Source organism: Alligator mississippiensis, chromosome 4 (genome assembly GCF_030867095.1).
Source record: "Alligator mississippiensis isolate rAllMis1 chromosome 4, rAllMis1, whole genome shotgun sequence".
Taxonomy (NCBI): Eukaryota; Metazoa; Chordata; order Crocodylia; family Alligatoridae; genus Alligator; species Alligator mississippiensis.
In genome coordinates this window covers 207,703,485-207,729,505 of record NC_081827.1, presented here as the reverse complement: position 1 = coordinate 207,729,505, position 26,021 = coordinate 207,703,485, and the positions used below count along the sequence as shown (strand labels likewise).

Below are 26,021 nucleotides of genomic sequence, written 5' to 3'. Positions count from 1 at the left end.
ATGTTGCTTCTCACAGTGTACCAAACACAATGACCCTTTCAGAGACATTCGCAACTCATTACTCAAAATGTGTTCAAAATGCTATATAGTGCACTGTAGAAAAACGGCTTTCACTCAACCTCAAAACATCACCAGAGTACAACCTTGGGCTGTGTCCAGACAAGCACAGACATTGGTTACCTGGGGACAAAGCAGCAGTAGCACATGGTGTGCCTGCTGCTTGTCCCTGGGGAATACCTGTGCCATGCGCGCTGTAGTGTGCGGTAGGTCACCCTGGGGGGTAGGGAAGGCTGGGGCCAGCAACCTCACCTGTGGGCCCTGGGAGTTGAGGAAGCTGCAGCTGTGGCAATCCTGCAGCTGGAAACCTAGCCAACAGCTGGACTGTGGCTCCGGCTGGCCAGGCTCTGGTTTTGGGCTGTGGATGCTGCCACCACATGTGCTGCCCCGCATTTTTCTGCGTGCGTTTTTTGACCCCAGGATCTCCCTGGGTCAAAACCCCTGCTCTGGGTCAAAATCCCCACTCAAAACCCCCGCCCTGGGTCAAAAACCCCGCAGAGTTCCCAAACTCTGACAGACTGCACACCACTAACTTAAAATGATACAACCTTAAGTACCACCAGCAAATTTTTCAGTTCAACCTTAAATACCACCACTAATTTTTTGTCATATAAAGTCATTATAATCTATCTGTTAATCTGTACCACTGACAGGGTGTCTGCATACCACTGGTGGTACCCGGTATCATGGATTGGGAATTGTTGCCCTAAAGCATTGCCTCGACATTCAGAGAACACCTGTTATATGCTAGATCCTAAAATGCTAACTAAAACACAGTCTTTGCTATGCCAAATCTGCCACTGGATAAAAATACCCGCTTTATTATGCTATATAAAAAAATAAAAGAGAAAAGAAAAATTCCCAGCAAAATACTCCTCTAAAATAGCCACTGGTGAGAATCCTGTCCCGAAAAGGAATCTCTAGTGTGAAGGCCAAGGGCCGCCTTGTGGGATCGTACCCGAAGGCCCTACAGGAACAGGTCTTTCATAGGAGAATTGTATGTGATGGTGACACATGAATAACCCGGGCGTTGCAATTCATGTTGTTTTGTGTGAAACAGAGAACAAAAATCATGTGAAATTGACTTAAAATTTAAGGTCTTTTTATGGGCTTTAGTCTAATACACTCTTTGCATTAACAAAGCAGGACGGAGACGAAGGCAGAATCTAAATGAGAGCCCCGAAACACAGGAGATTGGATGGTGTCAGGTTTGCAACCCGATGATAACAACCGCCGGACGAGCTGCGACGCAAACCCGCCCGCGGCTACGTCCTTCTGCTCTGTGCAGACAAGACAGTGGCTGGAAAACGCTAAGAAGGGCAGACCCGGCCCCCTGCGTTTGCCTCCGCTGTGAAACGCGCGGTGTCCGTCTGCGGGGCTCACGCGCGCACGCACGCACGCACGCACACGTAGAGGGCGTGGGGGGGCGGGGCTGGCGGCGGTCATGGAGGAGGGCGGCGGGGCCGGGCTGGCGGCCGAGTGTGTGGACGAGCCGCCCAACAGCCGCCTGTTCGTTGTGCTGGGCAAGGACGCGGGCAAGGCGCTGATCCGCGAGCGCTTCGCGCCCTTCGGCGACATCCAGAACATCTGCCTGGTGCGCGACAGGCTCACGAGCGAGTCCCGCGGCGTCGCCTACGTCAAGTTCGCGCGCAGCTCGCAGGCCTGCCGGGCCATGGAGGCGCTGCACGGCCGCAGCCTGGCGCCCGACACCAAGCCCATCAAGGTACCGCCCGGCCGGCCGGCCCCGCTGGCTGGTCCTGGGGCCGCCGTGCTCAGGGGCGACGGACGAGACGAGCAGGCCGTGGCCACGGCGCGGTGGCTTTTACCCGTGTCAAGGATGCTGCTTTCTTATGCACGTGGCAAAGCCCTGGTCCCGCCTGGGCAGACTGGAGTGGGGATCGGGGTCGGGGCTTGGAGAGCTGGCGCCCCGCTTCTCCTCACTTCCTTCCTCTCAAGACTGGTCCCCGCTGGGCCTCGGGGGTTCAGACACTTCCCCGCTGATCCGCGTCAACCACCACTGTCACAAGTAGCCCCTTGGAGCCAAGGCTTGTCCACGCTGCGCTTGTTTCTGTGCATTTGACAGTATTTCTCCTGGCCTGTCGGTAGTCAGACTGCCTGTTTGCCTCTTCCTCAATGCAGGAAAGGATGAGGGGAGAGAAACAGGGAGGGAAAGATGACCCTGCATCTGCAAGAGGAAGCTCAGGGAAAGATAAGATTCCCGAGATGAGTTTTTATCTTCTTTGTTTAAATGGTTTAGGGCAGGGATGTCAAACTTTCCACCCCATGGGACCAGCCCCTGGCACAGGGAGCTGGACCGGCTTTGGAGCCAGTGTGCAGGGCCAGTCTGGCTGGGTGCTGCATGCGAGACGTGCCCTGTGCCAACCCCCTGTGCTGCATGAATTGTGTGCGGCTGGTCCAGCCCTGCACACCACGTGCAGCGTGCACTGGCCTGGGGCTTGCTGTGCATGCAACCCCTGGGGCTGGCAGCACCTAGGACCGTCTGCAGCGCATGCAATGTCAGGTCCAGCCCACACATCATGTGCAGCACACAGGGCCCGCACATGGGGTTGGTCCAGTGGGCTGTATATTTGACACTCCTGGGTTGGATTTTAAGGCCAGGGGATGCCTCACTGATGAAGTGTGGCACTTCAGAAGCAAGACTTGTGCAAGTGAGTGGAATCAAAGGTTTTCTGCCTGTTGACTTGTTTTCTTGTTATCGGAACTAAGTATAAATGAGCCTAGACAGTCAGGAAGGGTTACTTGTTCACAGCAAGTCATGCAGATAGGCAGGATGGTTTTTAATAGAGCTTGTGACTGGGAGTTAGAAGAACAGGTTCTGATCCATCTGCTACAGGATGACCTTGGGTGGATTTACTTCCTATCCAAGCATTTGCCTTGGAATCTTCTGAAGGATGCAATAGAAATGAATAATATTATTAGAAGTATAGTTAAGAACAAGGCCTAATTTCTCCTATATTGCATGCAACATGCTTTTATTGTAAGATGCCCTGAAGCTTATGGGAAAGGTGGCACAGCGACTGAGCAATCAATCAATAAATGTACAGACTCTCATTAAAGTAAAGAGAGCATCAACACAAAATTGTTAAATGTGGTTAGAATCATGGATGGACTTCAATAGCAGTACATTTTGTTACTGCAGCACATTCTTAGGGGGCAGCTATGATAGCAGCACTGCTGACAGTAAGCCAGGCTAGGCACTCTGTCCGTTCCCCTCTATTCTACCTAAAATGTACGAAGGATTGTTCTCAGCTGGGTTCCTGGCTGGAGGGGCTTACACTGGTTGCAGTAGCAGGTATTTTGTCATGAATGCTGATACTAGACAGTCTTTTGTGCTTTTTATTTCAGGAGTAGGGAAAATATGCAGAGCTTTTTAACAGCATCCAGTTATTTGTCTTGCTTATCCATGCATGCATTTGTCTCCTTGTCTGTTAGTTAATGCTTTATTTAATTCTTCTGTTAGGTATTAATTGCGCAGTCTAGAGCTTCTGGAAGCCACCGAGATGTTGAAGATGAAGAACTTACACGAATTTTTGTTATGATACCGAAGTCCTATACGGAGGAGGATTTGCGAGATAAATTTAAGGTACTAATTGACACCTAGTTAATTATTTTTTCTAATTGAATTTTTTTCATTTTATTTTTTTGTCAGAAGAGATTAAAAATCTGTTGTTTTGTAAAATGCTATATAATAACTTAACTCTTTAAATATCCTAGATATATGGAGATATTGACTACTGCAGCATTATTAAGAACAAGAACACAGGAGAAAGTAAAGGTTTGGGCTATGTGAAGTATATAAAACCATCTCAAGCTGCCCTGGCAATAGAAGAGTGTGATCGAAGTAAGAGTGTAATTGTATTATTTTTCTATGCACATTTATTGTTAGACGCTGCGTACTCTTTGGTGTAGCTTTAAGTAACACTGGCCTCATGTCTTTGGTTATTATTAGCAGAGAAATTATTTATGGTTTAACTACACCATAGTATGTGTAACTTCTGTAGGATTTAATCCCACAAACACACACACAGTTAGGACCCATCTGACTAATCACCTGAATAAGTACTTTCAAGGTCTTTGATTAAAAATAAAAATAGTGAAATGACTGTATGAATGACTACAGTGATTTTCTTGATGCTGTATCACACAAGTATGGTGCAGTATATGTAGATTCAGTGCATGGGCTGAACCCCCATTTTACAAAATTCTCAGTGTGTGCAGGATCCGTACGAAATAGTGAGCATGATAATTTACAAAGATAAAAATAAACTGTATTATGATGACTTCTGTGTAAAGTATATATAGCATTGAAGGAAGATTTATTTAAATAATGACTTTTCAGACTATAATAATGTGTTAAATATTACAATTTAACTGTATTGCAGTTAAAATTGTTGTCTGGTGATTAGAGCACAGGTTTGAGAGTCAAGAGATGGGTGTTGGTTCTCGTTTTGACCTTGGGCAGTTAATTTTTTTTTTTTTTTTTTGTATCTTAGTTTTTCCATCTGTAAATGGAAATGATAAAGCTCACCTTTTTGGAATGTTTTATGCTTCTTAGCTGCTGTATGATAGCTATTTGTTTCACTGTCTCGTTTTATAAAGTAGCAGTATTTGACACTACTCCCTCACAAATGTGTTAAGCAGTCACTAGCACTTGTTGTGATTTTAGTAAAAGAGATTCTTCAAATCTTCCTTCATGAGCCAACAAACAGTTAGAGATTGAATCTGCCAACAAATCATGATATATATTAGGATAACTTTGTTCTGAGTGGGTTGGGATGGAAAGATAACAGCTAACATTATTAACCCCAATCTGTAATAGTTTATAAAGACTGTACATGTATCCCAAAATATGAATGTTCATTTTTAATACACAAGTAAATAAAGCTTAATGTAACATAACTAAAATCAGTATGCAGAAACACATGCATTGAAATGTCCATACCCTGAGCCACATTTAGTCACAGTGTAAAGAGTGTCAGAATATGTAGGTCAGATATTAGGAAAAACTTTCTTCCTAGGAGGATAGTAAAGCACTGGAGCAGGTTACCCAGAGAGGTTGTGGAATCTCCATCCTTGGAGGTTTTTAAGACCCAGCTAGACAAAGCCTTAGCTGGGATGATCCAGCTGGGGATGGTCCTGCTTTGAGCAGGGGGTGGGATTAGATGTGACCTCCTGAAGTCCCTCCAACCCCATGATTCTATGACACTGCTAAAAATTTAGTGTTTCTCTTTAAATCCTTTTTCACGTTTGGCCTGAAAGAAATTAATTGGGTCATTTGAGAGCTGACTAAATTGTTAACACAAGAGCAGTGCCTAATTTTAAACGTATTGTGTTCAGCAGTAGTAATACTGAGCCTGCATGGATGTCCAGCTTCTGATTGCCTTCTTCTGTGTTGTTTATGCCCAGAATAACAGTATTTCTTGATGCTATAAAATAAGTTCTTTATAGATTACTTGTGAAAGAAGAGATTCTGAGATAACTGCTTTCAGTTTTCTAATTAGGTTAGATTAAATGAATTGGAGATGAGGGTATACACCCCATAGCCATACTGATTTACAGGCAAAAGGAATCAGAACTTGTGGCAGAAGTGATGTCTTTTATTAGATTAGGTATTTACAAAAAAATGTCTTTATTTGCAAGCTTTTGGGCACATTCACCCTTCTTCATGCATAGGAGAATTCAAAGATTGTAAAATTTCTCTTAGGTGGAAATGAAAATTCATGTTTCACAGGAGAGCTGATGACGGGATTGTAAAATCTCCAGGTTGGAATAATTCATTTTGTGCAAATTATTTCATAGATTTCATAGATTTCATAGACATTAGGACTGGAAGGGACCTCGGAAGATCATCGAGTCCAGCCGGCCGCCCAAAGGGCAGGAAGTCAGCTGGGGTCATAGGATCCCAGCAAGATAAGCATCCAGTTTCATCTTGAAGGTGTTCAATGAAGGCGCTTGAACCACCTCTGGTGGCAGGCTGTTCCAGACCTTGGGGGCTCGGACAGTAAAGAAATTCTTCCTTATGTCCAGCCTGAAACGATCTTGTAGTAGTTTGTGACCATTCAACCTCGTCATCTCTTGGGGCGCTCTGGTGAACAAACGTTCCCCCAGATACTGGTGGTCACCCCTGATAAACTTGTAGGTGGCCATCATATCACCCCTGAGCCTGCGCTTTTCCAGGCTAAAGAGCCCCAGGGCTCTCAGCCTGTCATTGTAGGGTCTGCTTCCCTGACCTCTGATCATGCACGTGGCTCTTCTCTGGACTCTCTCAAGCTTCTCCACATCCTTTTTCAATTGTGGAGCCCAAAACTGGATGCAGTACTCCAGCTGCGGCCTCACTAAGGCCGAGTACAAGGGGAGAATGACGTCCCGGGATTTGCTTGAGAAGCATCTATGGATGCAAGCCAGCGTTTTGGTCGCTTTACTAGCCGCAGCATCGCATTGCAGGCTCATGTTCATCTTGTGGTCAATGATGACCCCCAAGTCTCTTTCTTCCATAGTGCTAGCCAACATAGCACTGCCGAGCCTATAAGGATGCTGCGGGTTTTTTTTCCCAAGGTGGAGAACCTTGCATTTATCAGCGTTGAACACCATCAGATTCTCGTCCGCCCACTTGCTGAGCCTGTCTAGGTCCGCCTGGATCATCTGCCTGTCTTCTGGTGTGGATGCTTTGCCCCAAAGTTTGGTGTCATCTGCGAACTTGGCCAGTCCGCTTCTGACTCCAGTGTCCACATCATTAATGAAGATGTTGAACAGTATGGGTCCAAGGACAGAGCCCTGGGGGACCCCACTGGTCACAGGACACCACGATGAGTGACTTCCATCAGTTACTACCCTCTGGGTCCGACCCCGGAGCCAATTTTCCAGCTAGTGGATCGTGGAGAACCCAAGGTGACAATTGGCCAGTTTCTCCAAGAGACGATCATGGGACACCAGATCGAAGGCTTTTTTGAAGTCAAGATACATGACATCAATCTCATCTCCCTTGTCCAGGTGATAGGTCACCTGGTCATAGAAGGAAATGAGATTGGTCAAGCAAGACCTACCCGCAACAAACCCGTGCTGGCTATCCCTTAAGATGTTGGCGTCGGCCAGTCCATTAAGGATGGCCTCCTTAATAAACTTTTCTAAGATCTTCCCCGGGATAGAAGTCAGGCTGATGGGCCTATAGTTAGCCGGATCCACTTTCCTCCCTTTCTTGAAGATAGGCACCACATTGGCCTTCTTCCAGTCTTCGGGCACTACACCAGAGCACCAAGAATTTTCAAAGATCCGCGCTAGAGGCTGGGCTATGATGCTTGCCAGCTCCTTGAGTACCCTGGGGTGAAGATTGTCAGGGCCAGCTGACTTGAAGGTATCCAGCTTCTCAAGATGTTCCTTCACGAAGTCAGCATTAATGGAGGGCAGGGGATCACCCTCACCCGGACTTCCCAGCCCTGTAGCGGGCATGGGCGTCCCATGGGGCTGATGAAAGACCGACGCAAAGTACCTATTTAATAGGTTGGCTTTTTCCTGGGTGTCAGTTGTCAGTTGCCCCATCTGGTTCAGCAGGGGTCCAACGTTGCCCCTGCTTTTCCTCGGCTCCCCACATATCTGAAAAAGGACTTTTTATTGTCCTTGATGCTCAAAGCTAGCTGGAGTTCAGTTGCAGCCTTGGCTTTCCTGGTCAGCTCCCTACAGGACCGGACCAGTGCAGAATAATCCTCCTTGGAGGTGACTCCCATCCTTTGTAGGCCTTTCTTTTAAGCCTCAGGAGGTCTGCTAGGTCCCTGGAGAGCCAGGGGGGCTGCTGTGCCCTCTTGCTGCCTTTCCTTCGAGATGGAATAGACTTAGTTTGTGCATTGAGGATCGCTCCCTTGAGGAGCAACCACTCTTCTTGAACTCCCCTCTCCCTGTGGTCACGGTCCCTTAGGGCCTCACTGATAAGCCTCCTGAGCTTGTCAAAGTCGGCTTTCCTGAAGTCAAGGACTTCCGTGTAGGGAATTAGGTTCAGATAAAAGTTGGAACAGTCTTTTTACCTCGAAGTTGTGTGGTGTCAAGCGGGATGTAGAATTGTATTTCCTTCTAGTTATGATGTTTCATATTTCACAGGAGAGTGGGGAGATGAAATGCTCTCCTGGGCAGGAATTTATTTTGTATTGAGGTGCTTCTAAGTTCTGTGAAAATGCAAATTTAGTTTGAACAACAGGCAGGAGCAGGATGTCAGCTTTCAGGTTTCCAGATGGTACATTTTGTTTCCTTGTTACAAAATTATGAAGTTTTCAGTTTAAAAAATAGCTAAAATTCAGTATTTTCCATGTTTCAGGTATACAGGTTATAGCGGTATCATACCACCAGACAACTTTGAGGTAAAAAGGCTGTTCTAACTTATCTGAGCCTAATTTGCACCTGGAGATCTTACAACACCTTAAGCTGTCCTGTGAAATTGAAAATGCATATTTCATTTAGGAGAAATTTTACAATCTTTGTATTCACCTAGGCCTGAAAAAGGGTGTGCGCGCTGAAAAGCTTGCAAGTAAAGATTTTTTTTTTGCAAATATATAGTTGGTCTAATAAAAGATATCACTTCTGCCATGAGTTCTGATTTCTTATAGATGAAAGGTTTTTGTTGTTCTTTCTTGTTTATAAGGTACATCTCTACCCTAACTACTTCTTTATTTTTTTTTGTGTTTTGTTTTTGTAAAGAAGTGGTAACTAATTGGGCTTTCTGTGTCATACTCTTAAAATATGATGCTTCATTAATGTGGTTATAGATGTACGAAAATGCATCGAGGAACTTGAAATACGTGTGGCTGATTTTTCAGATTACAGGGCCATTTTGGCTGAACCTAGAAAAAAGCCATGTGAATCCTCTGAACATGAAAATTACATTAGTTATGGTAGTGCTGAGCAGGAATCAAGAGGGAATATGTTTCCATTTGGTAAGTAACAACTTGATCATGTTAGTAATGTTTTGTAAGTCTCTTAATATGATCATAAAATAATGATAAGGGTGTTTCAGAGGGATGTTTGTGTAGAACAGAGAAGCAATAAGTACACTCCATTAGTGTTTAAAACACAGAGTTTAGGGGCGCATCCACGCATGCAGACATGTGTGCTTGCAGCAGCTCAAAGAGGAGCTGCACAAATTTGAGCCAGGGCTTTTTGCCTCGGCACACGTGCCCAGACATTCACTCATTAAAATACCCTGAATAGTGTCTTTTCGCTATTAAAATGAAATGCCACTAGTTACAGAGAGATCAATTGGGCAATGTTTTATTGATATATTTACAAGTTTAAAGCAGTTTGGAAGCCTACCAGTGCCTCTAGCATCATAATAAATTCTAAATCTATACACTTTGGCATTTACTTTTGGCTTTTTTGTCATAGAAAATTCAGAGCTGTCTCTACCCCCTTAGTTCACCAGGATGTGCAGTGCTGAGCAGCACTGATATGCCAGTGCCCTGCCCCTGCCCTCGCCCCTCACTCTGAACCCACAGCCTGCCCCAATCCCCTCACTCCTGCCCATGGAGCCAGGTATGTGGGTGAGAGGTGTGTGGAGTTTGTGGGTAGATTATGGGGGAACTGTGGGTGTGGGGAGCTGTGTAGGGGGGCTGCTCAGGAGGGGTGAGCCCCCTGTCCCCCGCAGGGGACACAGCCCCCCCCAACAGGGTCCACAGCCCACCGCAGGAGCCAAAGCCCCCCTGCAGGGCCTACATGCCCAAGGGCTACAGCCCCCCCCCCACCACCACCACCAGGGCCTACAGCTCACCCCCACAGCAGCAGTGGGTGCTCGGGGGCCCTCCTGGCACAGCCCTGCCCCATGTGGTGTGGGGCAGCGTGGCTCGGCTCCAGGTGCCTGGCACCTGATGGTGCTTATGCCACACCGTGTGGGCCTGGCTTGGCTCAGTGCGGGGCCATGCCCCTTCGGGGAGCTCTGGGCTGCTCAGGATGTCACCTGGGGGCCAGTGCTGCTCGCGGGGACGGCCTATGTGACAGGCTGGGTCCTGCGTGCATGGACCTGCCTGGGGGCTGTCCTGGCTATCCAGGTATCAAATTTTGAGCCTGCACTGCAAATATGCAGCGCTGGGAATGGTTTTTTTTTGTTCTCAGTGTGCCTCTTGCCACGTCTCAAACTGCTTTGAGATGCGGCAAGAGACATGTGTGGGCTCGTTTGGACACACCCTGGGTGTCTGGTTTCATTTCCAATTCAGACGCATAATTTTTGTGTTCAGGCTTCCTGTCTATTTTATTTGTTTACACTTTGCCTTGTGTTAATTGTTTGAAGAAAATAAGTGTGCATTGATGAAATAAACACTTCATTTTTACTTGACTTAGGTCCTAGACATTTTTAAAATGATGTTTGACTTTAAGACATAACAGTATCATGACTTGTAATTTATTTTTATTCTTGTTTTTTATTGGCTGTTGAGGAGGGCAGACAGAATTTTGCAGTTTTGAAAAAAATGAGACCAGAATTCAGAAATCAGTCTCCAAACGCCTGTCAGTGGCATCACGACTCCCCTTCATAAAAGAGCAGCTGTTTACCCTCTTTGATCTAGTTCCAGGGCTGGAATACTGTGATGTGCAGCGAGATCCTCATACTAACTATGGTAAATGGCAATATGCATGGAACCCCTTTCTTCTTAAAAATGTATGCCTCTGAAAATATTTTCCCTTTTTTTTTTTTCCTTAGTTGCCTTTGTTCAAAAATACATATTTCTTTGGGAATGGAGTATAAACTAATTTGGTACTCATGGGGTGCATCCAGACAAGTGTGCACATGCGTTTACCAGGAGAGACATAGCCGTGGCACATAGCTGTGGTGCTGCTACTTGTCTGGGTGGGGAATGGGAGGCTGAGACCAGCACCTGGGCTGGCCTCAGCAGCCTTACCTCAGGTTGTGGGCGTTTCTTAGGGCTCCATTGTTGGCAATCCAGGCACATAGAGCTTGGCTGTCAGATGGAGTTTGGCTCTGGCCAGCAAGATCTGGTTTCAGGTGGCATATGCTGCTGCCACTTGCACTGCCCTGCTTTTTTCTGCCTCAGGTTTTTTTGACGCTAGGATCTCCTGGCATCAAAAAAACCTGCCACGCCACAAATTAGTGTGGCGACTGCTTGCATGTGTGGTTTGTGGTGCCATAGATGGGTCTGTAGCACTGCAAACTACATGTGCGCGGTCCTCTGGACATACCCATGCTGTTTTTCTCCTACTCTTTCTACTCTGTATCACCACATTTGACTAACCAGTAGGTCTGAACGGGTTATCTCCCTTACTAGATTCCTGAAAGTACCTGATACTTTTCATATATGGGATCAGCTGACAACAACTCTTAGGGAAGTTTTACACATGCTTTGGGGGTGGGGGGAGTGGCATTTTAATTAAAGTGGCTCCAAGAACCACTCTAATTAAAGCACTGCCACGCTTTGTGTATCAGCATCCCCATGCTTCACAATAGCAGTGGGAGTGCTTGAATTCAATCTCATTTAGCTCGTTGAACTAAAGCCCATCCAATGAGCTTTTAGTTCAAGCGCCCCCGCTGCCATTTTGAAATATGGTGATGCTGACACACGAGATGTAGAAGGCTGCTAGAGTACAGTAATTGCCATGGTCCAGTAGACTTGATTAATTAAGTATGCTCTGTGATGTGCTGTAATCACAACACGTTGGAGCAGCCTCTGTGCTTGTGTACAGGTACCCCCAGGTTTCAAATGCTTGGAAGCTGAAATCAAATGAAAGCTATTTCATAATAGACTCCTGTCATCAATAGATTTATGACATCAACAATAGCTAGAATTGTTAAATGAAATGTGTATGTGTTTTTTGTGTAAGTTGCTTTCATCTTTCATACCTTTTAAAATTAAATATTTTATTATTTCTTCACTAATATTTCACTACTGATACTGCTGTGGTGGAACAAGATAAATTAGTTTACTGGGGCATTGTTAAGTATTTTTTTTATCAGCAGTTTGGTTGATATGATATGAGACACCAAGGTGTATTCTTCTTTAAGCTGCTGTTTATAAGAAAAGTTGGGTGACATTTCTTTGACAAATAGTAAATTAATTGAAAAACGGAGTTTGAGGATTAGTGAAACTATTTGCAAATACAGGTCATATTCAGTGAATAGTTTTGGCCAATAAAAGAAGGGAAGGATTTCTAAAATGTTAAAACTAAAGTAATGACTCATTTGAAATTGGACCCTGCTGCATTGTTTGCTTTTTTATACCTCACTTTAATAGTGTTTTCAGAATGTTAAACTTACCCAGATACTGTTGAAAGTATATATCATTTATCCATCTCTAGGGTATGCTGTGATTCAGTACAGCAGTGCAGCATCAGCTGTATATGCTAAATACAAGCTACATGGTTTTGAATACCCACCTGGAAATCGGCTGGCAGTCGCTTTCCTTGAAGATGGAAATGATGGATCAGAGTGAGTAGCAACCCACGTAGGTTGTGACCTGCACATTTTGGAGAGTCATGTTGCTCTTCAGTAGTTATGTTTGGTGTTGGGGAATAAAACCTAGCTACTGCTGCTGTACAGTTTCGTGCCTATTACACAGTTATGTCCTCTTATATTTCAGGTGTTTCATCCAAACTTCCCAGAGAGGGAAGTTTTTTGACACACCAAACATCACTGCTTTTCCTTAAAAGGAAAAGGGAAAATATTTAAGAAGACTTCTTGAAAATAAAAATTGGACAGAACTCTTCTGATTTGAAGAGACTTTTTGAGAGACTTTTCTGCATGACTGTAAAAACATCAGGGTTTTGGTTCCACAGGTATCAAAGAAGGGAACCTGAGCAGACATAGGGAAGAAATTTTTTGGTCAGATGTTATTTAACTTAAACTCTTTACAAATAAAATGAAAGATCTGTGTTAAGGATTCAGCAGACTGTTTCTCCATTTAAAAATTTGGGTGAGCTCCTTTTTCTCATTTTTTTCCAGGAGACCATACAGAAAAATAGAGAAAGCAAGGACTTCATCTTCCTGATGTTTCTCAGATATGCGTTATCAAAAAACAAAACAAAATACTCCCTTGAATACCCAGTTTATTTCATAAATCATCTTTAAGAGAAAATTCTTAAGTCTGTATATGAAAGTACTCATTATGAGCCAACATGCGATATATCAAAAGCTATTTTAAACCTTCTTTTAATGCTGAATTCAAGGGTGTGGTTGTTGGATAAGAGAATTATAAGAAAGGTGGACATTTAAAAATGAACTTGGTGCAAGAAATACTTCAGGCAACTCAGAACAGTTCTTAACTTGTGAATGGGATCTTTGTATGCTTCTGATGCAACAAGGATGATGATCAAAATGCACTATATCATGGGTTGGCAACTGTGGACTTTGGTGATACTTGGCAGCAGGGTGGGTACATTTTGCAGGTACTCTCCTTGTACTGCCAAGGGGACAAATGCTGGTGGCAGGTGCTCTCCTTCTGTTGCTGGGGAGACAAGCTGGCAGAGTCCTAGTGCCTGCTTGTCTGCCTGCCTCTGACTCAGGGTGGATCATTGTGGTCCTCTGCCAAAAAAGGTAGTCTACCATTTCACTATATTGATAACCAAATATAAAATATTGGGATACATGTAGCTGATTCTGGATTATGAACAAGACAAATTTTCAAGTATTTGTTTACTTTTGGATGTTCCTAGAACATATAATGGAAGACTGAACAAACAGTTTTCTCAATTGGCTTTTTTCCTCTGTGAAAGCTTTGATTTAATAAATATATGGAGAAAAGAAGCTGCTAATTTGCCACATCCATCCTTTACACAGTCCATTCTTGTGGCATCAAAGTATTACTTTCCACTTTGTGAAAATCATTTTTCATACGTCTACTAAAATTTCTGTCGGTCCCTTCTGTTTTTTATTCATTGCTTACAGAAAAGGGTGCATTTTTCATGTATCTGAAGGATGCCTTATCAGGGCTGTCCAACTTCCAAGCAGCCAGGGGTCATGTGCTCCGCAGGCTGCATCAGCTGGGGCTACATGCTCTGCAGGGTGAGCCATGGCCACTGAGCTGCATGCCCCATAGATGCCCATACCCACCACTGCATCATTTGTCCATGACCCTCCTCCTACCACTGCACTTCATGCCCATAAACCTTGCTCACCCATGTGGTCATCCTCCCCTCCCCATGCTGTGTACCTGCACAGGTCCTCCCCACTACACCTCACACCTGCAGCCTTACCCCCACCATCCTGGGATTGTGTGGCCTGAGATGGCTTTTGGCTCACTCTGTTGATGCACTGCCTGATCCCCTGGGGCAAGGGCAGGAAGCAGCAGCCAGAGGAGTGAAGGGAAGCATGGAGACTTTAACTGCTGTTGCAGCTGGAGCTATGGCGAGGCTGGGCAGGGATTCTGGGGGCCTCAGTTTAACACCTCATGGGCCACATAGATTCATAGATTCATAGATGTTAGGGTTGGAAGGGACCTCAATAGATCATCGAGTCCGACCCCCAAATGCGGTGGGTGGGCTGCAAATTGTTTTATTACATCAAGATATGTGGAATTATTTTTTACAAAGTAAAAGAGAACTACATAGTACATCCTACTTTGTCTATGTTAAGTGCTAAAGTGATAAGTATATATACATTCAAAATTATGCATGGCAAAGTGAAAAGCTTGACTAGATTTTATACTATACATATAATTTTAGGTGTGTATTGGGATGTATCTTCTTGCATTGTCAAATTTCTTAAGACTGTAGTAAGGTGGCTTTTTTCTAAAGACACTTCTGTTTGTAGCCTTATCAGAAAAATGGCAACACAGTTGGTGACTGCACAAGTGTCCTCAGTGGTGTGGAATAGTAATCTAGTTAGTCAGCAGCACAGGACATCTTCTGTAAGTAATTACCATGTATACTATTAATATTTTCTCCTCAATGCTCAATTTTTGTAAAAAATTGAAGTGTCTGATGAAGATCAGTATCCAAAATCTTCTTTTATCCCTTTCTGCTTTAGGAACTGTTTGGTTTTTAAAAAAACCAATATAGCTGATGGATTTGTAAATGTCTGTTCTTTTTAAAGATGATCTGGTCTTAATAGGATATATTGCCCATGAACAATATTGTCATTGAAATGTGCAAGAAAAAGATATTACTTAAGCTTTGGCTATCAGAGAATCACTATATAATCCAGCACTCCAAAGCTCTAGAACAGTTACAGAAGTCTTAAGTGGGATGAAATAGAAAACTTCCTTTACCTTTTCTTTTCATTTTACCAGGCTTATGGAGAAAGTTCTGGCTTTCAGTTACTTCAGCCCCAAACAGATGCTCTGCTTCCATCACACAAAAAAAAAGCTCCACCTGATACTTCTGTGAAGGAAAGGCTTTTTATAGTGTTTAATCCCCACCCTTTACCTGTACATGTATTTGAGGATGTGTTTTGGTAAGTTTCCATTTAGGTAATTTTTATAAATAAAATAGTGGAATAAATTTTGCAAAATTTAGAAATAGTGCAAAAAATTTAAAAGATCAAAATCATGAAAATTATATCAGGAAATAACAGCAGCTAAAGTGGTCAGTAAATCATAATCCATTTTTGAGGACTTGTCAGTATTTGGTGAAAGCCTGAAAAAGTGCAGCACATTACTAATACATTAACTTGCTCTGTGGATAACTTAATCTAAAGTGATGTGTTTAGTTTCATAAGGTTTATTTGCAGAAAATGGTTGTATTACTGACTCCTTTAGCATTTCATTGAAATTTTATCTTGCATCTATTTCATTTTGGAAATGAGCATTTTTTTTTTTTCATTTGAGATATGCTGAGATGCTTGCATGGTAACTTAGATTCCTACACCTTGGCCAGGCAGCACCTTGCACCTTGGCCAGACAGAGCCAAGGGATCTTGTGTGGGCCAGACAAAATGCCTTCATGGGCCAGACCCAGCCTGTGGGCCATATTTTGCCCACCCCTGGGTTATCAGTACGTCATCCATCCATCTTTGACTTCCTGTCCTAATGATCAGGACCTCTGCTGGACCTGACCTGTCTGCCACTCCTCCTGCCACTGGGGGCAGGACCCATGTGGGCAGGGCATGCAGCTGAATTGATGGGATGGGGTCGCAGGCAGGTGGTGAGGTGCGTCTGGGAGCGGGATGGGTGGGTGGAGTTAGGACTAGAATCATGGGGTGTTGACAGTGCAGGGCCAGGACCCAGGACACAGGCATGATCTGCTCCCCTGCACACCCCTGCCTGTGGTACTGACACCCATTGCAGATACCTGCAGGCTGCAGATTGCAGCTCTGCTCCAGGCCTTGGCCCCACACTGTGACTGGCCTGTGATCCCAGGCCTGGCCCACCCACCTACCTTGCTCCTAGATGCTGCTCCCTGCGCCCCATCCCGGCAGTGTGCAGGGAGCACTTAGGGAGTTTTGGTGAGCTGTTGTGGAGGGATGCTGTGGGTGCTGACATAGCCTATGACAGCTCACTAAAACTCCCTAAGTGGTCCTTTAACAAAATAATTGCCCACCTCTGTGAAAACCACATTCATATTATAGAATCATAGAAGTAGGGTTGGAAGGGACCTTGTAGATCTTCAAGTCCGACCCTCTGCCTGGGCAGGAGGAAAACTGGACTCAAATGACCCCAGCCAGGTAGGCATCAAGCCTCTTCTTAAAGACCCCCAGGGTAGGAGCCAGCACCACTTCCCTTGGAAGTTGGCTCCAGATCCTAGCCGCCCTTACTGTGAAGTAGTTCTTACCTACTGTCCAACTCTCCAGCAACTTGTGGCCATTATTCCTTGTTATCCTGGGGGGCGCTAGGGGAAACAAGGTCTCCCCCAAACCCTTCTGGTTCCCCCTAGTGAGTTTATAGACAGTCACCAGGTCCCCCCTCAGCCTTCTCTTGTGAAGGCTGAACAGGTTCAGGTCCCATAACCTCTCATTGCAGGGTCTGCCCTGCTGTCCCCGGATCATGCGGGTGGCCCTCCTCTGGACCCTCTCAATGTTGTCCACATCCCTCTTGAAGTGAGGTGCCCAGAACTGGACACAGTACTCCAGCTGTGGCCTGACCAGTGTCGCATAGAGGGGGAGAATCACCTCCTTGGCCCTACTTGAGATGCACCTGTGGATGCACGATAGGGTCTGGTTGGCCCTGCTGACCGTGACCTCGCATTGTCGGCCCATGCTTATCTTGGAGTCAATAATGACTCCAAGATCCCTTTCTGCCTCCGTGCTCTCAAGAAGGGAGTTTCCCATCTTATAAGTGTGCTGCTGGTTACTACTGCCCAAGTGCAGCACCATGCACTTGTCCATATTGAAACGCATTCTGTTTTTGTTAGCCCACCCCTGCAACGTATCCAGGTCTTTCTGCAGTCTTTCCCTCCCTACTAGCGTGCCCACCTCACCCCAAATTTTGGTATCATCAGCAAATTTAAACAGGTTGCTTTTCACCCCGTCATCCAAATTGCTGATAAAGAAATTGAACAGTGCGGGCCCAAGGACCGAGCCCTGGGGGATTTTGCTGCCCACTTCCCCCCAGGTTGAATATGACCTGTCCACCACCACCCTCTGAGTATGACCCTTCAGCCAATTTGCAATCCACATTGCTCCCTTGTGTGCTGTTGGCTACAGAAACTGATATATCTAATCCACAGCAACTCCATGGATCGTCTAGTCTTGGGCAGACATTTGATCTGAAACAGTGTAAAGTTTATCAATGTAATACGTATTTTTTTTGGTGCTTTCTTCAAGGAATCATTTTAGGCAACTAGCATGTCAGCCCCAAGACCTGAGATACAATTCTTGCTTTCAGTCTTCTAAAACCAGTTTTAGTATTGCTTTGTCTACTTGCATTATTGGATTATTATATATTTCTGAAAGAGTCAACATTTTACCACTCTGAAATGGGAATCTCTGATGTTGAGTATTCTCTTAAGGCCAAGCTGACCAACAGACACAGTACAACAATGATTCAGTTAGTAAAAAATTAAGTGTTATGTTTGGCATGGTACATGTGCCTCCACACATGGAATAAATGGCGTAAGTAAGAGAGAAACAATAGGCAACTTATTATTAATAAACTAGGTGAAAAAGTAACATTAATAAACTCTGACAAAGTAATAGTGGATGTAGCAATAATAATGAATACAAGAATGGTATTCCAGAAAAACACAAATTTTTAAACAATCCTTTTTAACAAAGAACCTATATAGTGTAAAATGCAGCAGCAGCTTTAGTTTAATTATGAATACAGGAACACTATTTTATAGTATGTCAAGATTTTTATGTTTAAGGAAAGTTCCTGTTCTTTTAGGTCAAGCTCTCACGGTGGGAAAATTCTGTTTCACCATATAGTTGTTCTCTAAGTTTAAGTTTTTGTAGCAGGGCTTACTGTCCACAAAGACAACTTTCTGGCATCTCTATTGGAGAGACTTAGAACAGCTCTTTAAAAATTTCAACTACTTTAAAGCAGGTAAACAGAAGAAACTGATAATGTTGAGTTATAAGGAATTTAAAATGTACCTCTTTGGGGTCTTGGAGTCTAGAGCTAAGGACAGCAACTCATTATTGTCTTTGCATCTAAATTACAACCTAGTAAAAAGTACATAATATACAAGTGGGGGTTTTTTCTTTTTCTGTACATTGTGACCCTGCTTTGGAACTACCTAGTAACTTAGGAAGGGATGACACTTTTTTGTAAAAACGTTAAAATATCTTTTTTTTTTTTTTTTTTTAGTCATTTTATTCTCAAAATGGAAATCATAAGTGAACAAACATCCATTTCCATTGGTCACACTGGAGCTCAAGAACTTTTGCCAGAAATACTGCCACTTATCTTTTCCAACCAAGATGTCAATCAGGTGTATTACCTAATATACTTTCCCTGGTGTATTAGGCAAAACGTTGGTAATTCATATGGTGTAGGCTTATTGTTGGTTTGCTTAGACCAGGGCTCTCCAAGGGGCAGCCCATGGCCTGTGTGTGGCCCATAAAGGATGAAACTGGGGCCTGCAGGGTTTGTCAGTGCAGATGCCAGGGTCACTGTTGGCATGGTTCTGGAACCCAGGGGGAACACTGCTGCTCTTCACCCTCCAGCCTCCCTGCTTGCAACTAAATTCAGGGTTTTCAGTCATCACTGGCAACTCAAATCAGCATCAGCGGGAAGAAGCAGGGGTGAATGGTGCCAGCACTCATCCCTGGATTCTGAAGCTGTGTCAGTGCTGCCTCCTGCTGCTAGAAGTTGGTTGTCTGGTCCATAAGAAGTACTGGATTCATGGGGCCAAATAAGGTGGACAGCCCTAGCTTAGAGGTTCTGGTATAACAGTTCTTGCTTTTCTTTCTTCATCTTCTGGGGCAATTAAAATGGAGGGAGATATGGGGGAGGGCAGCGCAAAATCAGCTGCCAGATCCGTGGAAGTAAAACTTACTGTCACTGTTAAAGTAGTATGTAGTTGATGCAGAATTGTGGGTATCATAGCTTAGCAGTGTTTACAAGTTGGTAATATTATGCAGTTTATAACTTCACTTGTTTTTTCCTTGTTGGTATTTTCTAGTCGGTTTGGACACCTTATTGAGGTTTACCGTGTGCCAGGAAAAAATGTGGGCTATGCCAAGTTTGCAGACAGAACGAGCGCCAACAATGCTATAACTGCATTACATGGCAAGGTTGTGAATGGCGTCAGACTTAAAGTAAGACTGGCAGATTCACCTACAGAAGAGTCCAACAAACGTCAGAGAACTTATTGACACAGTGGGTAAGTAGTTGATCTGTATTATTATGTAAACTAAAATGTAGCTAGTGAAATTGATTGATCTCATTTACAGCAGTTTAAATTGGTTGTCTACACTTGCCTCATAATACATTTGGAATATAAGGTTATTGGCCAGAAAGAGACTTATTTTTTAAGTTAAACTGAATATTTATTATATTTTTGTAATATACAAGGAGATATTTACCAGTTGATAAATAACTATCTTTTCATTCAAATTAAAATAATCACATTATGTACTTGAAAATTTCAGTGTTGATGAAAGTGAGGGGGATGAAAGTATAAAAGAATAAAAAGTCTGATAATCAACGTGTCTGTATCATTCTTTCATTAAAGAACACATCTGCTATCACAGTGGTGTTTAATAAGGACAAAGAGTTTAGGTGCCAAAAAGAGAATAGAGGAAGGAAGTTCAAATTAGGCACATCTAGGGAGGAGAAGGAAACATGCCAGGTTAGAACCCAAATGTTTTGGAGAGTTGAGCCCTTTTGGGGGGATTATATCTTTTAGATGTCCTATAGAATCTCCCAGAAAAGAGGGAATGAAAGATTTTTCAATGGAGTTGGAAATGGAAGACCTATACAAAGTAGATTGGACTTGTTCTCATAAGTCATTAATGCACTTTTGAAAGTCTTGCCCATTAGATTTAAGTTACATTTCCTGGGAAGAATGATTTTTATCTCCATATGCAAAGATCAAAATTGGTGGTATTTTTTGCACTGTGCTTCGTGATTCTTCAGTATGATCACTGAAAATAAGAAAGTAAGGATTAGCAAAGACCATAATGTGGATATCTGAGAACTCCTCCTATATAGGTTAAAATGGAAATTCCATTCAGTGATGTATCTTCTGCAAGACCAAGAAAAGCAATTGTTCTGGAGTTGCAAAGTGTGAGGTAACTGGTCTACAACAGAATCAATCTAAACTGTATTAAAATGCCACTTAGATTTGGTTAAAGGCAATGATTTTCAAACTCTGTTCTGTGGAACTCTAGGGTTACACATAAGGTCATCAGGTGTTCTTCAAAGAGATTGGGGGTAATAGTGCAGTGGGCTGGAAGGTGGTGCACCACCACTGATGGGCTGAGTTACCTGGCTCCATGCCAGCGTTTAGGATACGGGTAGGGGTCTCCACAGGAGAAGTGATATGAAAGGGTTCTGTGATTTCAGGAGGTTTGAGGGTCTAATACAGGGGTGGGCAAAATACAGGGGTGGGAATCTGGCTCACCAAGGGATTTTGTCTGGCTCAGCCCAGGCACGGGGGGCAGCTCGGGCCATAGAGCATGAGGCTGGTTTCACCACCCCCCAGGGTACACAGCAGAGCTGGGGCTATTTGGTGGCTGGTGGCTCCTTCCAACTGCTGCTGCCAGTGTTGCCTTTGTTGCCAGACCTGGCCCCACTGCTTGAGAACCCCGGCCCGTCTACCCCACACCCGCTGAGTTGGGACCCATGCAGGCAAGGCACATGGCCAGGTGGATGGGATGGGGCTGTGGGCAAATGGGGAGCAGTGTCCTGGAGTGGGATGGGTTCGAATTGCCAGGCAGTGACACTGTGAGGCCAGAGCTCAGGGCAGAGCTGTGATCTGCTCCTCACACACATAGGCTCTGGTTCCATGGGCAGGGGCATGCTGGGAGCAGGTCACAGCTCTGCCCTTTGCCCCAGCTCCATGCTATCACAGCCCTACAATCCCAGCCCTGGCCCCACCTGTCCACTCCTGGACCTTGCTTCCTACCTGCCTCTGGCCCCATCCTGTCCACCTGGCTGTGCATACTACCCATGTGGGTCCCAGATGGTCTCCATTGTGACCTTGGGATCATGGGATAGTGACAGCACAGGGCTGGGGCCTGGGACAGAGCTGCAATCTGCTCCCTGCGTGACCTTGCCCACAGAACTGGCGCCTATCATGAGCATTTGGGAATCGGATCATAGCTCTGCACTGGGTCACAGCCTCACTCTGTCACTTCCCTGCAGTCCCAGCCTCAGCCCCATCTGCCCATCCCACTCCCAGATGCCATTCTGTGCCTGTCTGTAGCCCCATCCCATCTGCCTGTGAGGGGCAGAGCCTCTTAGGGACTTTTGGTGAGCTGTTCCAGGGAAGTGGGAGTGCTGACCCAGCCTGCAACAACTCGCCAAAGCTCCCTGATTAGCCCTCCAGTTCAAATAATTGCCCACCAAGTTGTATGTACTGGGCATACAGTGTATTGAAAACAAGCAAGATCCTTATCGGGATAAGGCAATACACCATGTTGGGGGTCGGACTCGATGATCTGTTGAGGTCCCTTCCGACCCTAACATCTATGAATCTATGTTTACTGAGTATACAAAAACATTAGAGCATCACATTTGCATTCACACACATACTCTATACACAAACAGTTCTGCAGATGCTAAGATGTTACCAGTCTTTAGTTGCTCAAGTCAGCTTAGTGGCCAGCTAAGCTGAGCACAAGGAGGGAGCTGGGCTTCTGTCAGATACATACCAATACTTCATTGTTGTTGTGAGGAACTAGCCCAATTTCTTGCTGCTAAATCTCTCCTTTTTATAGGGTGCTTCAAGTCTTTGTCCAGCGTGTAGTAATTTTCCATTCTGACCAGGCTGATCTGTCATGATCCCAGGTGCTGATTTTACAGGCTTGTTTACCGATAGGTCTCTGTCATTGAATGGTTACAGGCAGTCTTCAGTCTTGTTCCTCTTGATGTGTTGTTCCTGTCTTTAGGGTCAGACTTTGCTGCATCTGCAGTTTTCAGCTGTGGAGGCAAAAAATCATAGGGGCAAGAGGTCATGGTGATCCTTGGTTGTTAGAACAAGCTTCCCTTCACATGCATACCACATTCAAACAAAATGACATTACACTTATGCTAAGTTACATAGAAACTAAATAATATGGAGATACAAAAAGGATAGCATAAAATGAATATAAGTGGCTATAACTTTAACTTGACAACCACTTGTCTAAGGGAATGGAAAATGGTAGTCATATATATTAATTATTGCAGTATCGATGACCATTGTTTATTAACCTATGTTTTCCAAATGGAAACAATGCATCTAAATAATGTTTTATCAACAGAACTTGCTCAAGTTTGTGGGACTTTAAGAGCATGCTTGGAATTTAAGGGAAATGACATAAAGGGCTTTCAATTAGATCTAATGGTTTTATGTTAAGTAACGACCAGGGGTCTTTATGAAGAATTTTATTATGTTACTTGGGTAGGGATTGCTTCATAAAGACAAACATCAGAAGACTATGAATATATTAAATAAAACCATCCCTTTTTCATGAATAAATCAGTACTGATGATGGAATCCTTTGGTTGGAGGTTGGCAGTTACAGGTGAAGTCCAGGCTTTGTCTGTTATAAATCAAAATATGCTTGTTTTATGGTGATTCTTTTCTTTATAGGGCAAGTGGGTACTGGTGAAGCTCTAGCTGGTTTTTCCATCCATTAGATTTTTTGATAGCTCTGAGACAAATTTCTGAGAGATTTCGTAGTTAATGAATTTAAAATCTGAATTGAGCTTAGATATTTAAAGGGAGCGTGCTGATTGACTAGGTGCTAGGGAAGTCACTCTTTTCAGTTCAGATCTGTCACATAGGACAAAATAAGTCTATTGTATTGTTTTATTTATTACAATGGTTCTCAATCTTTTGAGACTTGAGGCACCCCTCAGAAAATGCCATTTCTTAGCTTTCATTCATTTTTTAACAACAGAAAAATAATAAAGGAATTCTTCTGTTGCAAGAACTCAAGAAGATCACAACAGGTCAGAATGATTTTGACACTATCAATTCCTATTTGAAATCTCTGGGTTTCTCTTTCATGACCACAGCCCGCTCTTTGGTGAGAGAGGCAGCGAGCTGCTGGGAAGAGATGACCTCCACCTCTCTCCCCTAGGGAGGAGGCTCTTCTCAGCCAGACTGGCTGACCTGCTCCACCGGGCTTTAAACTAAGCCCGCTGGGGGACGGGGGGGACTACCGCCACTGCTGGCCCGCTGAGCAATCCTTGCAAAGCCAGCAGTTCAAGGCACTTAAGGGAGCCCACCCCTGCCCCTGCCCTGGTAAAATCTGTGGGCAAGGAAGGAGCCCCCCAGGGGGCACTTGCTTGCCTGTACACAAATGCCAGGAGCTTGGGGAATAAGCAGGAGGAACTCATCCTCCTGCTCAATGCAAATAATTATGATGTCATAGGGATAACGGAGACCTGGTGGGACTCCACCCAAGACTGGACCACGGGTATAGATGGCTATACCCTGTACAGGAGGGATCGTGTAAAGAAAAGGGGCGGGGGTGTAGCTCTCTATGTTAAGGAAAGCTACACGTCCCTGCAAGCCGATATTGGCGGCCAGGGTGGACAGCTGGAGACCCTCTGGGTTAAAATCTGTGGGGAACACGGCACAGGGGACACAATGGTGGGGGTCTACTACAGACCTCCCACCTAAAGTCCTGAGCTTGACCAAGAGTTTGCCCGGGAACTGGCTGAGGCAGCATGCTCCAGGACCATGGTTGTCATGGGTGACTTCAATTACCCGGACATCTCGTGGGAGGATCGCTCAGCTAAATCTGAGCGGTTGCAAAGCTTCCTCTCGTGCGTGGATGACCTTTACCTGACTCAAGAAGTCTATGGGCCAACAAGAGGCAAAGCGCTGCTCGACCTGGTACTGGCTACTGGGGATGACCTAGTCGGCGACCTAGTGGTCGATGGGAAGCTGGGTGACAGCGACCACGAGCTGATCACCTTCACCATCCGCCGAAAAGCTGGCAAGTCAGTCAGCAACACGGAAGTCCTTGACTTCAGGAAAGCTGACTTGACAAGCTCAGGAGGCTTATCAGTGAGGCCCTAAGGGACCGTGACCATGGGGAGAGGGGAGTTCAAGAAGAGTGGTTGCTCCTTAAGGGAGCGATCCTCAATGCACAAACTAAGTCTATTCCATCTTGAAGGAAAGGCAGCAAGAGGGCACAGCACCCCCCCTGGCTCTCCAGGGATCTAGCAGACCTCCTGAGGCTAAAAAGAAAGGCCTACAAAGGGTGGAGGATGGGAGTCACCTCCAAAGAGGATTATTCTGCACTGGTCCGGTCCTGTAGGGAGCAGACCAGGAAAGCCAAGGCTGCAACTGAACTCCAACTAGCTTTGAGCATCAAGGACAATAAAAAGTCCTTTTTCAGATATGTGGGGAGCCGGAGGAAAGGCAGGGGCAACGTTGGACCCCTGCTGAACCAGATGGGGCAACTGACAACTGACGCCCAGGAAAAAGCCAACCTATTAAATAGGTACTTTGCGTCGGTCTTTCATCAGTCCCATGGGACGCCCATGCCCGCTACAGGGCCGGGAAGTCCGGGTGAGGGTGATCCCCTGCCCTCCATTAATGCTGACTTCGTGAAGGAACATCTTGAGAAGCTGGATACCTTCAAGTCAGCCGGCCCTGACAATCTTCACCCCAGGGTACTCAAGGAGCTGGCGAGCATCATAGCCCAGCCTCTAGCATGGATCTTTGAAAACTCTTGGCGCTCTGGTGAAGTGCCCGAAGACTGGAAGAAGGCCAATGTGGTGCGTATCTTCAAGAAAGGGAAGAAAGTGGATCTGGCTAACTATAGGCCCATTAGCCTGACTTCTGTCCCAGGGAAGATCTTAGAAAAGTTTATTAAAGAGGCCATCCTTAATGGATTGGCCGACGCCAACATCTTAAGGGATAGCCAGCACGGGTTTGTTGCGGGTAGGTCTTGCTTGACCAATCTCATTTCCTTCTACGACCAGGTGACCTATCACCTGGATAAGGGAGAAGAGATTGATGTCATATAGCTTGACTTCAAAAAAGCCTTTGATCTGGTTTCCCATGATCACCTCTTGGAGAAACTGGCCAGTTGTCGCCTTGGGTCATCCACGATCCACTGGCTGGAAAATTGGCTCCGGGGTCAGACCCAGAGGGTAGTAATTGATGGAAGTCAATCATTGTGGTGTCCTGTGACTGGTGGGGTCCCCCAAGGCTCTGTCCTTGGACCCATACTGTTCAACATCTTCATTAATGATGTGGACACTGGAGTCAGAAGCGGACTGGCCAAGTTTGCCGATGACACCAAACTTTGGGGAAAAGCATCCACACCAGAAGACAGGCGGGTGATCCAGGCTGACCTGGACAGGCTCAGCAAGTGGGCGGACGAGAATCTGATGGTGTTCAACGCCGATAAATGCAAGGTTCTCCACCTTGGGAAGAAAAACCTGCAGCATCTTTATAGGTTCGGCAGTGCTA

The 26,021-nt window shown here is 45.0% G+C and overlaps 1 protein-coding gene across 3 annotated transcripts in view; it reads left to right on the top strand.

The window, feature by feature from the left end:
- The first annotated feature begins 1,482 nt into the window (after positions 1-1,482).
- The window catches only part of RBM45 (RNA binding motif protein 45), a 36,539-nt gene continuing 12,000 nt past the window's right edge, over positions 1,483-26,021 (top strand). Inside the window, exons 1-10 of one of the 3 annotated variants that reach the window (XM_019480600.2) lie at positions 1,483-1,780; positions 3,539-3,661; positions 3,793-3,919; positions 8,829-8,996; positions 10,488-10,667; positions 12,361-12,490; positions 14,810-14,906; positions 15,288-15,451; positions 18,743-18,866; positions 19,560-19,676. In XM_019480600.2, the coding sequence (XP_019336145.1) occupies positions 1,502-1,780; positions 3,539-3,661; positions 3,793-3,919; positions 8,829-8,996; positions 10,488-10,667; positions 12,361-12,490; positions 14,810-14,906; positions 15,288-15,451; positions 18,743-18,866; positions 19,560-19,580 (1,413 nt within the window). In that variant the 5' untranslated portion in view covers positions 1,483-1,501 and the 3' untranslated portion in view covers positions 19,581-19,676. Of the gene's footprint in view, positions 1,781-3,538; positions 3,662-3,792; positions 3,920-8,828; positions 8,997-10,487; positions 10,668-12,360; positions 12,491-14,809; positions 14,907-15,287; positions 15,452-18,742; positions 18,867-19,559; positions 19,761-26,021 lie in introns of those variants that run through there. The other 2 variants (XM_019480599.2, XM_019480598.2) reach the window with 2 other exon arrangements.